Here is a 16706-nt window from a genome sequence, read left to right as displayed (position 1 = left end):
ATAAATCCTTGAATTTTTTCCAGTCCACCAACTTAAAGCAGTCCTTCAAGTGCTCCTAAACCTCTCCTGACCATACCCTTTTGGTCCTCACCACTGATGCTGCGGTCTTTAGTCTCTGCCTATACACTGGGAGTAAAAATACAGCCAGATGACCGGACTTTCCAAAGTGTGGGCATAGGATGGCATGGTAAGCATTCTTGGTGGTGGTGTAACAATGGTCAAGTATGTTGGTCCTCTAGTTCCACAGGTGGTAGTTGTTCCAAGATTTGTTCAAGCTGGCCTAGTTGAAATCTCACACAATGATAGAGAAGGCATCAGGGTGTGCAGTTTCATGCCTGGTGATTATGTTGCTCAGCTCTTCTAGTGCCAGCCTGATGTTAGCCTGAGGGGGAATGCACACCACTACCAGAATGATGGCAGAAAACTCCCTTGGCAGATAAAATGGAGAACGTTTGATCACAAGATGTTCCAGGTTGGGTGAACAGGACTGAGACATTACTGCCATGTTTGTGCACCACAATGAATTAATCATAAAGCTTACTCTACCTCTAAAAGTCTGAGCTAGTTTGCCTTTAAAAGTCTGAGCTATCCTGTCCTTGTGGAGAATAGTGAAGCGATTGAGCTGCAGCGCTGTCCAAAATGGCAGGGGAATAGCCAGGTTTCAATGAAACAAAGTACACTGCAGTCTCTGATATCCCTCTGGTACAGCTGTCTTGCCCTGAGGTCTTCAGAGACTACATTCACCAGCAGGATAGTTGGGATTAAAGGCCTCTGTATCTTGTAAGGCAAGATGGTACCAGCAACCAATGGCGACATGTTGCAGACAGTTCACAAAGCAATTAGATATTCTTCTTCTTCGAGATATACTTCTGAACTGCAATTGATTGAAGCCTGTAATTTCCCTTTTAAGAATGTACTTTTGAGCTGACTAAACAATCTGATGCTTTTGGAATCCCGTGATGCTTTTGCAGATGAGAGCAGAGAATGTAGGTGCAACCATCCCCAGTGATGATTGCCCCAATTCCTGATGACAGAACACAAACCCATGATTAGCTCTATTACTCCATGCCGAATGGTGTCAAGCATGATTAGAATCGTCAAGGGCAAGAGTTGAAAATGATTAGGTGTTCAGTGTCATCTGCCTGCGTTTGACTGGTCTTCCTCTCTTCTCACTACTGTCATTGGGCGGGGGATGCAAGAGTTTTGGGTCCCACACAGCTAGGTTCTGGAACAGTTGTTGCCCTGTTGCCATCAGGGTCCTGGACCGGCTTCACCGCTGAACTAGCTCCATGGCTCTGGACTCACTCTCAGAGACTCTACGGTTAATGTTCTATGTTATTTGTTTATTTTTTTACCATTTGCACGATTTGTTCTATTTTTCACTCATTGTGTGTTTGACGGTCCTTGTTGTGTGGGGCTTTTTTAACGGGTTCTGTTGTGTTTCTTTGTTCTGTGGCTGCCTACAAGAAGACGAATCTGAAAGTTGTATGCAGTATACACACTTTGATAATAAATGTACTTTGAACTTTGAACTTTAATCGTGCCTGTAGACCGGTGCGGTGTCCCTGCTTCTGATTTCTTAAAGGGGAACTGCACTCGCGACCCGAGTCTGCTGTCCAAGGTTCGTCGATTTTGGGTATCAATAGGTTTCTTAAAACAATGCTGCTTACTGAACATGTACAAATTGACTTGCCATGGGGAGCCCGTCTCAAAATTGGCTGCCTGCAGAAATTAGTTTCCATCTTCTTGCTTCACGATAGCAAGTAAGTTGTAATCCTGATCAATGAGTCCATAACAGATGCAAACTCAGGACAGTAATGCTCTTGACACTTATTTCAATCTTTCTCCATGCACTGTAACATCGAACCTCCCAAAAGTTTCCACACATGTGAAGCTAATCTACAGACTGATGGAAAATTGTTTAACCTACATTTCATTCCAGAACCTGGACCACACCAACTTCAATTGAGTTCCTGTTTGCAGGCAGCGTGTATGCGTGGAGGTCATGGAACCTACATAAGCTCCAAGTCATCACATATCACTAAAACATATGATTGGATGGGTCCAACTGTCAATGTGCACAAGATGTAGGCCTGCTCCCTCAGTATAATATTGCTGACTCTAAATAAAGATATTCAGTGGGATGTGGAAAAGTATGGACCACATCTCAGCAGCTTCATCTCAGCAAGGCAGTGATCCATGGGGTCATTCACCATACTTAGCAGTGCACTAGCACAGCATTTAGCCTTCTGAGAATGAGAGTGTTTGAACGTCAAGGTCTCAAACCTGCTACAAAATGCACGATCTACTGGACAGCAGTGCTCACTGTCCTCCTGTGTGGTTCTGAGATATGAACTGCCGACAGCAGTGCCTCAAAGCACTGGGGCAAGTTACCTCCGCTGCCTTTGCAGAACCACTGTCAGCTTTCTTTCCCAGACCAAAATCCCAGCATTTGCAGCCCCAGTTGCTCCCCTTTGGCTCCATTGGATGGACCACATTGTTCACACACATGATACCAGATTCCTGAAGCAGGCACTATCCCAGCTCTGTTAAGACAAGAAATTATTGGGTGGCCGGAGAAAATGATCTCAAAATCTTCCTCAAATAATGCATCTTCTGGTCAGTGATGATTCAAGGTGAATGAGAAGCAGTCAGGTTGGCAAAGGGAATCTTGGGTCCATCCGGTGAGAGCACACTAAAAGCTGGGCTGGAGTAAATGATGAAAAGAGCACACAGCCCCCAAATTACTCACCCATCAAACATGACGGAGACAATTGCAGGTCCCACATCAGCCATGGAAACAAGTCATCCTTGATGCTAAAGAGCTGTTCTAATTGTGTTCTGTCCTGTAAAAAATTAGGTGTAATGTCCATTTAATGTATGCTGTCATGAATGCTGCTTATATGATATACAGTGTGTGATTGTGATGTACCTGCAAGTAAGCTTTTCGTTGTACCTGTGCATACATGGACTTGTGCAGGTGACAATAAACTGAACTTGGACCTTGACTTTTTGACCTCAATTGGTATCCTCGAGGGTCAGGTCCGGAGCTAGATCCTAGATTTCTCATGAAGCTTCATTTTCACTCCCAACCACAGTGAGTGAGAATGAGATCCATCAAACTATTGTTATCGACTTGTCCAAAACACTTGCACCTAGCTAGGTGTGCAGGTGAATAAAACGTGTGTTGGTGCGAAATATTTCTTCTGTTCCCCCCATATCTACCCTTTACTCCTTCCAGCAATACTCATCCTCCATTTCTACCCTTCCCTCTACTGACCCTCATATCTACTCTTCCACACACTGACCCCCCATACCTACCATTCCCCCACCCCAGCAATACACATCCTCCTCCACCTATTACAACAAAGTGCGGAATTAATGACAAATCTGCTACTACAGTCAATAGAGTGTTTGCAGTTAACACTACCCCTGTTTAAAGGAATATTACCATTTAGCGGTTCCCTTTCAGTCACTGACTGCATTATAAAAGGTGTATATTATATTGCGAGCCATGCTCACTCATTCATGTAGAACATTGTTTGTTTTCAGTAACTGTCTGCATGTGGTGGAGCCTATGCCAGTACCAGGCCGAGATGTGGAGGCCTACTGTTTGCTGTGTGAGTGTAAATATGAAGAAAGAAGCACTACCACAATCAAGGTACAGCTAATCCTCGATTTCCTCTGATTCATCTCCAACAGTGATGCAATATCCACCATTCAGAGCATCTGCAGTATTCAGGAAGAGTTTTTATGGGTGGTTGGTGGTTAGTTATGAGAAAGTACAAACATATATTTTGTGCTTTCAGTCATTCAGAATAGGTGGAACTATTCAGCCCATCCAAATCTTTGCTGACTGCGTGAAGCTCCCCTTTATCCACACAAGGCTGAACCTTGCTCCAGTTTTCTGTACTTGGCCAGTTCCCTCTAAAGTAAGGGTTCTCAATCCGTGGACCCCTCACTTAATGCTGGAGATCCATGACATGTTAAACGTTGGGAGCCCCTGCTCTAAAGTGGTACTTTTCAATTTGTTTCCACCGTTTTTCACAAAAACTCAATGCATAAAAATCTCCATCATCTGTTTCTTTGGCTAGCTGGCTTAAACCTCTCTGCCTATTTGCTGTTACACATATACAATTACTTTCTCTCAAAATCAAGATTTATAAAATTGCAGAGAATAAAACAGAAGCAAGATATAGTCCGTGAGCCAGTAGGGCTGGTCAGTACCATCTGAGGGGAATAATGCTCATAGTGATTTTTGGCAAGGTATACATCTCTAGAGATAGAAAATTTGTGATGGCATTGCACCAGTGGTAGCTTCATTACTTCAAATAAGTAATCACTTTTTATATACTATATTAACATCAGTACAGCAGAAAATGTTACCCCACCCCCCAAAAGGTAAAAAATCTCATTTGGAGAGATTTCTGGAGTTTTATCAATGTCATGGTATTTTCCATATTGTTGTCAAAACAATATTAAGCTTTTGTCATAGCATATAGAATTACAGTACAATAATTCAAATGTGGGGTTCCACAGGACCATAACCTAGGCCCCATTTGGTTGTAAAATGAATATATTTAATCAAAGACTGCTTTCCATACTTTGTTTTCCATACTTTCATAACCTATTAATAATTTTCCAAGTCTTCCACATCTTCCACATCTTCATCTGAACTTTCCACACTCTCGGAGGTGGATGCCTGGTTCTCACAGTCTGCCAGTCTACACATGTCAGTACACCTGAGGCCATTTGCAACACACATACATCTTGGGAGTGAATATTTTTTTGGGCAGTTACAGATCCAGGACGGCACCGGGCGCTGGCTGGCCTTCCATCCGGTGCACCACCAACTGTCCAGCTTCCTCTTCTCTCTCCATCTTCCTCTTCTCTCTCCATCTTCCATCCTCTGCTAACAGGGCTTGGCACTTGTGGGTCTTTCTCCAGACATCTTCTCCATATACCAGCCTGGTAGTTGGCTTGCTGTACAGGTTTTGTTAAGCAGTCCTTGCATGGTGGGAGTTGATGACATAGAACATACAAACGTAGTACAGCACATTACAGGCCCTTCGGCCCACAATGTTGTGCCGACCCTCAAACCCTGCCTCCCATATAACCCCCCACCTTAAATTCCTCCATATACCTGTCTAGTAGTCTCTTAAACTTCACGAGTGTATCTGCCTCCACCACTGACTCAGGCAGTGCATTCCACGCACCAACCACTCTCTGAGTAAAAAACCTTCCTCTAATATCCCCTTTGAACTTCCCACCCCTAACCTTAAAGCCATGTCCTCTTGTATTGAGCAGTGGTGCCCTGGGGAAGAGGCGCTGGCTATCCACTCTATCTATTTCTCTTATTATCTTGTACACCTCTATCATGTCTCCTCTCATCCTCCTTCTCTCCAAAGAGTAAAGCTCTAGCTCCCTTAATCTCTGATCATAATGCATACTCTCTAAACCAGGCAGCACCCTGGTAAATCTCCTCTGTACCCTTTCCAATGCCTCCACATCCTTCCTATAGTGAGGCGACCAGAACTGGACACAGTACTCCAATTGTGGCCTAACCAGAGTTTTATAGAGCTGTATCACTACATCACGACTCTTAAACTCTATCCCTCGACTTATGAAAGCTAACACCCCATAAGCTTTCTTATCTACCTGTGAGGCAACTTTCAGGGATCTGTGGACATGTACCCCTAGATCCCTCTGCTCCTCCACACTACCAAGTATCCTGCCATTTACTTTGTACTCTGCCTTGGAGTTTGTCCTTCCAAAGTGTACCACCTCACAGTTCTCCGGGTTGAACTCCATCTGCCACTTCTCAGCCCACTTCTGCAACCTATCAATGTCTCTCTGCAATCTTTGACAATTCTCTACACTATCTACAACACCACCAACCTTTGCGTCGTCTGCAAACTTGCCAACCCACCCCTCTACCCCCATATCCAGGTCATTAATAAAAATCACGAAAAGTAGAGGTCCCAGAACAGATCCTTGTGGGACACCACTAGTCACAATCCTCCAATCTGAATGTACTCCCTCCACCATGACCCTCTACCTTCTGCAGGCAAGCCAATTCTGAATCCACCTGGCCAAACTTCCCTGGATCCCATGCCTTCTGACTTTCTGAATAAGCCTACCGTGTGGAACCTTGTCAAATGCCTTACTAAAATCCATATAGATCACATCCACTGCGCTACCCTCATCTATATGCCTGGTCACCTCCTCAAAGAACTCTATCAGGCTTGTTAGACACGATCTGCCCTTCACAAAGCCATGCTGACTGTCCCTGATCAGACTATAATTCTCTAAATGCCCATAGATCTTATCTCTAAGAATCTTTTCCAACAGCTTTCCCACCATAGACGTAAGGCTCACTGGTCTATAATTACCCGGACTATCCCTACTACCTTTTTTGAACAAGGGGACAACATTCACCTCCCTCCAATCCTCCGGTACCCTTCCCATGGACAACAGGGACATAAAGATCCTAGCCAGAGGCTCAGCAATCTCTCCCCTTGCCTCATGGAGCAGCCTGGGGAATATTCCATCTTATGTATGACTTTCGATTTCATCATTTTTGGCACAGAAAAGGTGATACCTGAGCTCATTGACCTTGGTGGTCAATGCTTTTGGGGCATACAGGAGACATGTAAATGCCTTCAGTTTGTCCATCAGTTCTGAGGAGAGGTCCCATTCCTGACCCAACTCTAAGAATGTGTCCTGAGTTTCCCTGTTGCTGGTCAGAAGTTTTAGGGCACTTGTCTTCCCTTTGCCTGCAAAAGTGCTCACAGTGTCACATCCTGTATATGCGTGCAACCCGACGAGAGCCCTACAAACCTCTACGCCAACAGTAGCAGCAACCTTCCTGATGTCTAGCAGCCCTGTACGGGTTCTAGTGCCACACTTCTGGAACAATGGGGCCTCAATCTTGTCACAAATTGCTAAAGACATGATAAAGACAAATGTGTCTTCTGAGCAGATCACTACAGATTGGTATCCCTCTCTTGTGGCATGGGCAGCATGGAGAAGTAGGCAGCCATCTGCTTCTTCTTGTTGACACTGAAGAGCTGACACCTCCTCACTGTCTTGAGATGTGATTCTGTAACATTTGTCATTCACGGTTGCATACAGAATCTTCTCCTGCAGCTTTGCTCTGTACTCCACCTTCCTCCATTCATGGGCTATGAAGCTATTGAGACTATTTTTGTTACTGACTTTGGTCAGGAAGCTCCTCCACTGCCTCACCATCTGTGTGCATGTGATACCTTGTAACTCATGGCCAGTCTCTTTACCTCTTAGAGATCTTTCACTATTCTTGATAGAGTTCTCCTTGTATGTGTCGAACACAACATCTATTCTGCTACTCTGACTGCCTTCCCTCAGAGCCTTACCCAGAACTGTTGTGGCAACATCTCTGAAAGTAACTTGATCACCTTTCACTCCTTGGACCAAGTTCATTCCATCAACTACTGTAGCAGAGTTTTCTGGGAGTTGATCTTCTACTGCTACATTTTTCTGCAAGGTTGTGGCTAAAGTAGCTTTATTTGTCTTTCTCAGCAATCTTTCCGGTGGAGGGTAATTGTCCAAGGGGATGAGAAAGGATATCCTCCATACGTAGACTGCACCCTTGTGCCATCACTATGATGCGTCCAAAGAAAGACCTGTTTGCTTTCAAGATGATCACCCTCCCATTTGATTTCACTTCTCTCTTCTTACACATATCACTGAATGTTTTCAGCTTGTTGGTTTTCATTGGATCATGGAATTTTTTTTTGCTGGTGGGTCTTCCTCTAGTCTCTCATCCTTGAAGGTTGCATAGCATTGCTCACCAATCTCATATGCCTTCATCAGGTCGGAGGCAATGTCCTTGGGGGCTGTAGAGATGCCGTAGAGATGCTAATGAGCTCCCGCTTCTCTGCAAATGGGTTGACCCATTCATGTATGAGGCTAACCACTGCTGAAACTGTTTCCTCATCTTTCTGGATTCTTGGCCGCTGTAGCTCCTCATGACAAAGCTCTGATTTGTTGCCTTGCACCATCTCCCTTAACTGTCCCAGGAATGCACTGCAGTGCTCAGCTGTTATGTAGTAACGCTGGATAGCTCCAGCATTCAGGCTGAATCATGGTATGCCTCCAGGAGTCTGTGTGTCTTTGTTCACCGTGGCTTCAATAGCCTGGTCCACAGGGATCTGCCCAAAGGGGTTGTTACTTTACAGCCTCACTGAGAATTGGCCTGCCTTGAAGGCCTCATACACAGAAAGATTCTGGGAGGTTCATCATCTGAGCAAAGTAACGGGACAGGTACTTGGCATAATTCATCATAATTCACATGGGATCATGGTGCTTATAGCGTGGAGGTGCAACTCCCAGTCCCCCTCACGAGAAGTGCGCAGAAGCCCAAGTACTCCGTTCTCTACTATGTTGATGTATGATATCCAGAATACTGATATATTGTTGTGACGGAGGTGTTCCAGAAAGTCTGCCCACAGGGTTATCAGCTCAGCTAAGAGTGGACTTTGCAGCAGATTGTTCAACTTCTGTTGGTTCAAGTCACTGGCCATGTCATTCACATGGTCTAAGAATGACTTGATCATCCCACACAGAACACAGAAAGCTACCACCACTGCAATGCTATCACATATTTTCTCACACTAGGGCTGTATACCTTGCCAAAAATCACGATAAGAATTATTCTTCCCAGATGGTACCAGTGGCCCAAATTTGGGGTCCTGGCTCACGGACTAATACTTCTATTTCAGGAATTCTGAAGTATAGCAGAGACAATGCTAGAAATTCTGGGCACTTCAGCTGATCTATCATCATGGAAATTGCTCCTCTTCAAACTCTTTGAAGCTGTAACGTAGAAAGATGGCAGAGGAGGATCTGTAGATATGGCACAAGAGGTGATGAGAATGCAGGAAATCTTGAGAAGCACATACAAAGTGCTGGAGGAACTCAACAGGTCAGGCAGCATCAATGTATGTGAATAAACAGACGACATTTCAGGCTGAGATCCTTCGTTAGGACCAGAAAGGAAGGGAGCAGAAGCCAAAATAAGATGATGGGTGGTGGGTGGAGAGGAATTATAATGTGGCAGGTGATAGGTGAAGAAGAAGATAGGCGAGCAGAGGATGGGGGTGAAATAAGAAGCTGGGAAGGGGAGAGGTAGAAAAGGTAAATCTTGGCCGAAATGTTGACTGTTTGTTCATTTCCATGAATGCTGCCCAACCTGTTGAGTTCCTCTAGTATCTGGTGTGTGTTTCTTCATATTGTACCTTTACTGAGAACAATCCAAGGTGTATTTGGTCTCACCACATAACTGATGCCATCTTGGCAAATATTGTCTGTTTCTATCCTTTTGTGAGAGTTCTCATGTTCAGTGATCTCAGGAAGGTTATTCTTCAACCTGAGTTTTGCTGATTACAACTAAAACATTGGGTGTAATTTTATAGTTCACCCTATTGGAGAGAATTGATAGACCCGGGAGTTTTTGCTCCATGTGGACATCAGCTGAGAAGTGGGATGATCTGGAAGTCTTCTACAGTTAAATAACTTATTCTTGCTCATTGTTGAGGCTTGTGCATTTTCCCAGCTATAGGAGTTGGAGTTAATTCTACAGATGAACTGAAAAACTCTGATATAAAGAAGTTTATTTTTGTATAGTACAGAGTACTGGTAAAGTACACACGTGCTGAACAGAGAATTGCAAGTGAATGTAGAACTTACTCTGCGAATTTCATTTGACAGGTGACAATCATCATTTACCTGACTGTTGTTGGAGCTCTCCTTGTGTACATGGCATTCCTGATGATAGTGGATCCACTGATACGTAAACCCGACTCATATATTCAGCCACTGCACAATGAAGAAGACACTGAGGTATGAAAAGTGAATGGGAACTTTGGGTGTACTTTATGCAAGATAACTGCAGGAATGAATATACTTTAAGTAATCAATATATCTATTCCAAATGAGCATATTTTTTCAATTTGTAGCTATGGTTTATTTATACACTTCATGTTGGTTATTAATAACATTATTTTATTAACAATATGGTGATCTTAACATAACTTAGAAAAGATTTATTTTGTTCTTTACTTGGAGTTATCTCCAGTTGTCCTTTCTATACTACCAGTTGGATTATAGGTTAAAACCAATAGATCAGCTGCCAGCGACGAAGTTTAAGCTCACTTGAGAAGTCAACTATCCTTCTGAGAAACAGTGAACAAAAAGTAATCTTAAGAAGTAGGTTGCTGAGATGGATATCCATTAAAGGTGATGGTTAAATAAACGCAGCTGTTCATGAAAACCTAGGAAAAGGACTTGACAAACTGGTGATATCATTGGGTTATAAAACGTATTATGCAACAGAAGTCTCAAGTGTTTCACTCTGACTTTAAAATCAATGTACTGATCACTTCCCAATGTAGTTGTTCAATTTATCATCTCCTGTGTAATGAGGTCATTACTCAGTTCCTCTCTCTAATATAAACCACCATCATACACAGATTTATCATTTGTTATTTTGCATTACAATTTCCAGAAATATTAATCAGAATCAGATTTAATATCACAGGCATATGTCATGAAATTTGGTGTCTTTGTGGCAGCAGTACAATGAAATAGGTAATAGAGAAAAAAAACTGAATTACAGTAAGTAATGCACGTATATTAAATAGTTAAATAAGTAGCGCAAAAATTTAAAACAATGTAGTGAGGTAGTGTTCATGGGTTCAATGTCCATTCAGAAATCGGGTGTCAGTGGGGAAGAGGCTGTTCTTGAATCGTTGGCTGTGTAGTGTGCCTTCAGGCTCCTGTACCTCCACCCTGATGGTAGCAATGAGAACAGGGCATGTCCTGGGTGAATATAGCAATTATCATTCAATATGCCACCATTTAATATTATTGTATCATTAAATACAATTCCCCTTTCTAATATAATAGTCATTGAATACAGAAACAGGTCCTTTGGCACATCAAGTCAACACTGGCCATTCATCACCCATAAACTATCCTTATTCTTTCTGTATTCTCATCAGTTTTCCATCGTTTCTACCACTCACCAATTTACAGTGAGCAATTAGCCTCTCAACCCATGTATCTTTTAGACGAGATAGGAAACCTAGGTGGTCACAGGGGAAATATGCAAATTCCACCCAGACTATACCAGGGTCAGGATTGAATCTGGATCATTGGAGCTATGAGGCAGCTGCTCTACTAACTATGCCACAGTGCTGATCCATTATTAATATTATCAGTCGTCAGCATTTCACTCTCCCAACGTGAAATGATCAATGCTCACTATATCTTTTCCATTACTTGGGTCATATTTTATTTGACAATAACAGTTACAGCCTGTATATTCATAGAGCTTTCACTGACTGTGCCTTGTGAAATGCTATGGGGATGCTTTTCAGCAGCAAGGACTGGAAATCTGGTCAAAATTGCTGGAAAAGTGAATGTTGCTATACACGGAGAGATCCCGGATAAAACCTGCTAGGCTCTGCCAAAAAGCTCAAACCAGGGAGGACGTTAGTCTTTCAGCAGGACAACGGCCTGAAGCACTCTGCCTGAGCAAACATGGCTACAAATGAATAAAATTGATGTCCTTGAGTGGCCCAATCAAACACCTCAAGTGTTTCCAGCATATTTTTGTGTTGTTCTTGCAGATTTCCAGCACTCATGGTTTTCTTATTTTCAAATTTTTATTTAGTCTGTGTCATTTCTGTTCCTCAGTTCGACAGAATAATTCACATGTGTATGATTATTACTCATTTTGTCCAAAACACTTTTACAGCTGGAAACCCAAAATAATTCTCTTGGCATTAACATGATTTATATATGATTCTAGGATTCTAGTACGAACTAAACCGAGTACAAAAATAACTTTTACCCTTGATCAAGTCTGATTCTCATAACACTCCCATTAATTCCCTTTGCCCTACTTATTTCCATGTAACATATTCTGTCTCACACGTCCATAAATTGCACCCTGATTCTCCTATCAGCTAGAGCTACAAGGCAGCACACCACTTGCTGTGACATTGTACCATCCTGCCCTGGAAGTACCTGAAACACAAATGGTAGAGACTCTTGGAAGGTAGTCAACATGCAGTGAAGATTTGTGTCATTTTTGGTAACAAATATAATCGGTACTAAATCATTGAATGTTGGGATTGTGAAGGTTTTGCCTGACCTGTTTTCAACCAAGGAGTCAAGATTTCATTCTGGGATCAGAAAGAGATCCTGTAAAAGCACTGGTGAGTCAGGATCAAGCTTTAGGAGACTGTAGAATACAGCAGAAGCCTATGTGAATCAGCTGGACTAGTGGAAGTTACAATTACAAGCTTATTAGCAGCTGTTCAGGGAAACTTCAGCTTTATGGCCAAAGGGAGCACTTTCTCTCAGCAGCTGTGGCAAAAGACTCACATTAGAACTATTATTTATGTGTGTTGAACATTAGCAAGCCAGTCGTTACATAGGCTTTGCAGAATCCAACAACACTAGTTAGACAGTTCATAGCCAGTGCTTAGCTGGCCAGGGAAGCAGTTGGAGGGGTGTTTATAGCAATTCAGAATCATGCTTATTGTCAATGACTTATGTGATGTGAAATTTAGTGTTTTGAGACAGCAGTACAGTGCTAAGACATAAAAATTATCATAAATGACAAAATAAAATAATGCAAAGATGGGAATCATGTGATAGAGTTCATGAGTTATTACCCCTCAATCGTCAGGATCTTGAACCAGTGGGAATAACTTCACTCAGCTTCTCTTGCCCCATTACTGAACTGTTCCCACAATCTATGGACTCATTTTCAAGGACTCTTCATCTCATGTTCTCGATATTTATTGCTTATTTATTTATTATTGTTGTATCTTTCTTTTTGTTTTTGCACAGTGTTTTCTTTTGTACCCTGGTTAAATGCCCAAGTTGGTGGAAGTCTTTCATTGATTCCAGTATGATTATTACTCTATTGTGAGTTTATTGGGTATACCTGCAAGAAAATGAATCTCAGAGTTGTATATGTTGACTCGTGTACTTTGATAGTAACTTTTCATTGAACTTTAAACTTTGAACTTCACTATTGGCACTTTAAAACAGAAAAGAATGAAACTGGAGCATTAACCCTCTGTCGACCTCTGCACAGAATTCAGAGACACCATGGCCGTTTGCAGCCCAGTCGGTCGTTAAATTCCTTCTCATAAATCCCTGGGAACTGGTGACTACAGTGGAGGCACTGTCCCACAGATTAGTCAAGTAGCAGCTGTTACAGCTTTACTCTATCCCACCACCAGTGGGATTTCTCAGCACTGACTCCAGATCCCATGAAGTGGAAACCTCCCTGAACTGATGAAACTATGCTCCAACATTTGAACAGCGTTTGGCAAAAAGCTCGGAAGCAGCGAAGCACAGTATGTATTCTGTGCTGGGACACTCCAAGTCCAGTCACCAATAATGACCACTGTCCTAGTGGGCACATCCTCGGGCAGGGGTTGCAGCCATTTTTATGCCATGACCGCCCTAACATTCACCAAGGGAGTCCAGGGACGCCAGCTTGGAAACCATCACAGTGGATCTGTGGCAGTTTTGAGAAAACCACCATGAGATTTGAGTGTTTCCATGTCCCAGCCAGCATTCTTCTATCTACCAATATCGTGCAGAGATGATCTGCTTGATAGTTTTTGAATTTTTTGGGGGGACAGGATTTCTGCCTCCATATCCTTGCTTACAAAACGTAAATGATCAGACAAAGCATGTTAAGGTATTTTTATCAATTGATAGCCTGCAGAATAAAAGTGAGTCTTACATACAAAGCTCAAAATTTTTTCTTAATTTGCAGGGGTGGGGGGGGGGGTGGAATTTTCAGCCACTGAGCAATATTTGCTCATTTTCCCAAAACTCACCTGTGCTTTTGGGATGTTCTTTTAATTTTACTTTGAGAGTTTTATTGATGATTAAGCTTTGAGCTTTTAAAATGATCTCTTCAAGTTAACTCACTGTATAATCTAAAAATAAAAAACGTATATTTAAGATCAAACAACTTTAAAAAGCTTACTGCCACTCCTGTTTTAATAGATTTATTGCAGTTATTTCCTACTTTGTTACATTGTAGTGATGTTTCTAACACTAGGTTGAGTGAAATAATTCCTGCCAGTCTGTGTGAGGGCTGATGAGAGCCAATGTAGGTGGTCCAATGATATTCAGAGGAAATGAAAAATAGTGTGTGCTTATTATGGGGTAAGAAATGACAGTGTGAGGCCGGTCGGGTGTCGGTGAGCACTGCCTGGTCAGGCACTTCAGGATATCGTTACCAGCAGCAAAAACCTTTATAGCTCTGTGTTTAAGGATGATCTTGACATGAACAGAAACCAGCAGGTTGTCAAAACATGTAGTTCCTGTGGCTAAGCTGACTTTGGATAGCTTTTGAAATCACTGTTGATAGTACAGAAATGTTTTTTGAAGTGAATGTTCCTGAGCAATTTAGACTAAGCTGTGATGGATCTGTCTGATTATAGAGAACTCTATAGCTGGTGGGAGGTGTGTACTATAAAACCAATTCTCTCTTCTCCCAGTAGATGCAAAAACCTGAATGCACTTACCACCATGCTGAAGGATAGCTTCTACCCCTCTGATATAGGACTATTAAATAGTTCCCTAGTGAAACAAATTGGACTCGTGGCCTTCACCTTTTTCTTTATTTCCACTGCAGTTTCTCTGTACTTGACACTTTATTCTGCACTGCTATTGTTCCTCCTCGTTCTACTTCAATGCCCTTTGTAAAGAATCAGTACGGAAGACAGGCTTTTCACTGTATCTCGGTTCATGTAAAAAAAAAATTCCAATTCCTTCTCCAAAATTTACATCTTCCAGTGCTCTTTGGCTTAGCGGGAGTGCCCAATTTTCCTACTCCCACATTATGTTTTGGTGTGTAAATAAATCTTCTCCAGTCCCGAAGCAGGGTCTTGGCCCGAAAAGTTGACCGTTTATTCATTTCCATAGACGCTGCCTGACCTGCTGAGTTCTTCCAGCATTTTGTGTGTGTTGCAAACAGCTACAGATGCTAGCAATCTAAATCAATGGTAGAAAAGGTTGGAGGTACTCAGCATTTGTAGAGAAAGGTCATCAACCTAAAACATTAATTCAAACTCACACTCCATAGTTGCTGTCTGATCAGCTGTGTATCTCCAGCATTTTGTGCTGTACACTAGTGAAATTCTCCCACTTACAATTGTGACAAGAATACACATAGATTAAGATGTTAGCTGTCCTGTGCTGGCACCAGTGGAATCAGCAGTTGGTCTGCCATCTGTCTTCAGGAGAGAGAGAGATAAGGAAAACAACGGAGCAGCATTTGGAGATGTTAATGAAGGGACGGGAGAGAGTAACGGAAGTTAGAGCTGTCAAGATCGGCTCCCCCTTTGAACCCTGAACTGTTTGAAGTGATGGACAGGCGATACCCCAGCAGGGGAATAAAAAGGAACAGGTTCGCTAAGGCGACACACACGACACCCGAGGTAACGACACCCTGGAAGCGGTGCGTCTCTCACAAGTCGGTGGGAAGTTTTGGAAGGCCGATTGTGGGACCAGGCCATAGACGCACAGGGTGGAAAGGCATGATCGGTGGGAACCTGGTGTGTGTCCACCCTTGCCTGAGTGCCGGGTTCACCGCAGAGAAACGATCGTATCTGGAAACGGAGGGGTCACGGTCGGTGACCTCAGATGACATCACAAAGGACTCACCCGAAAGCTGACTGTGAAGGTCTGTGTGTGGAAGCCGTTTGAATATTCATTCGTTTTTGCACTCTCTCTCCTTCCCCCCACTGTCCATCTGCCACGGCAGCGATTACTGCGAACTGAACTGAACTTTGCGTTACTTTGAAACTGGTCATTTACCCCTAGACAACGATAGAGCTTGATTGATCCTGTTATCTTAATCTGTGTACATGTGTGTTTATCATTGCTGAACTGTTGCATTTATTATCCTTTTGATTAGAGTACTGTGTTGCTTGTTTCTTTAATAAAACTTTCTTAGTTCTAGTAATCCAGACTCCAACTGAGTGATCCATTTCTGCTGGTTTGGCGACCCAGTTACGGGGTACGTAACACAATGAAAACAGGCCTTTGTGTACTACTTGCTGATAATGTAAGAATAATACGGGAAGTGGGAGAAAGAGAAGATAATCAACATATTGGACTTTAGGGAGATAGAGAAGAAACTTCAGCAGTGGACATCACAGCCTCCGGGTTGAAGGATCTCACTTGGGTGAAGGATCACAGCTTATGAAGGATTCCGAACTGCAAGTCAAAAGGATAAGACTTGGGCATTTACCACCGTTCTCAGCCAGTGGTTCATCACTTTGGGCCATTTCCCAAGTCTTCTTCCAACACATAAAATCTTCATCCAATTCAGTTCATTTAACTTGATAACAAGAAGCTGTTGAATGGACTAATTATAGCAAAGGCTACAGGCCTGATAATGCCATGGTTCTAATGCTATACTCTGGAGCTAGCCACATCTGAATCAATGTTGCTCTGCCACATCACCCGCAAACACTGTACAAAGTATGAAATCACACCACTATGCATGGTGCAGAAGAAGCCCAATAAATCCTAAACAGCCAATTTCATGATGTCAGTATATTACATTCATTTGAGTGAAGACACTGAATGGTACTTCCTTGCAATAATTTGCTCATCTA

At 42.7% G+C, this 16706-nt stretch overlaps 1 protein-coding gene across 1 annotated transcript in view; it reads left to right on the top strand.

Annotated features, from left to right (window-relative positions):
* Positions 1 to 16706, top strand: part of tmem9 (transmembrane protein 9) — a 122704-nt gene that overhangs the window by 66475 nt on the left and 39523 nt on the right. Inside the window, exons 3-4 of the mRNA XM_072251945.1 lie at positions 3553 to 3661; positions 9751 to 9882. Coding sequence (XP_072108046.1) covers positions 3553 to 3661; positions 9751 to 9882 — 241 coding nt within the window. The remainder of the gene's footprint in view (positions 1 to 3552; positions 3662 to 9750; positions 9883 to 16706) is intronic.

The sequence above is a fragment of the Mobula birostris genome, chromosome 3 (genome assembly GCF_030028105.1).
Source record: "Mobula birostris isolate sMobBir1 chromosome 3, sMobBir1.hap1, whole genome shotgun sequence".
In the NCBI taxonomy this organism is placed as follows: Eukaryota; Metazoa; Chordata; class Chondrichthyes; order Myliobatiformes; family Myliobatidae; genus Mobula; species Mobula birostris.
The sequence above is the reverse complement of the archived record's forward strand: the minus strand, read 5'-3'. Positions and strand labels throughout refer to the sequence as shown.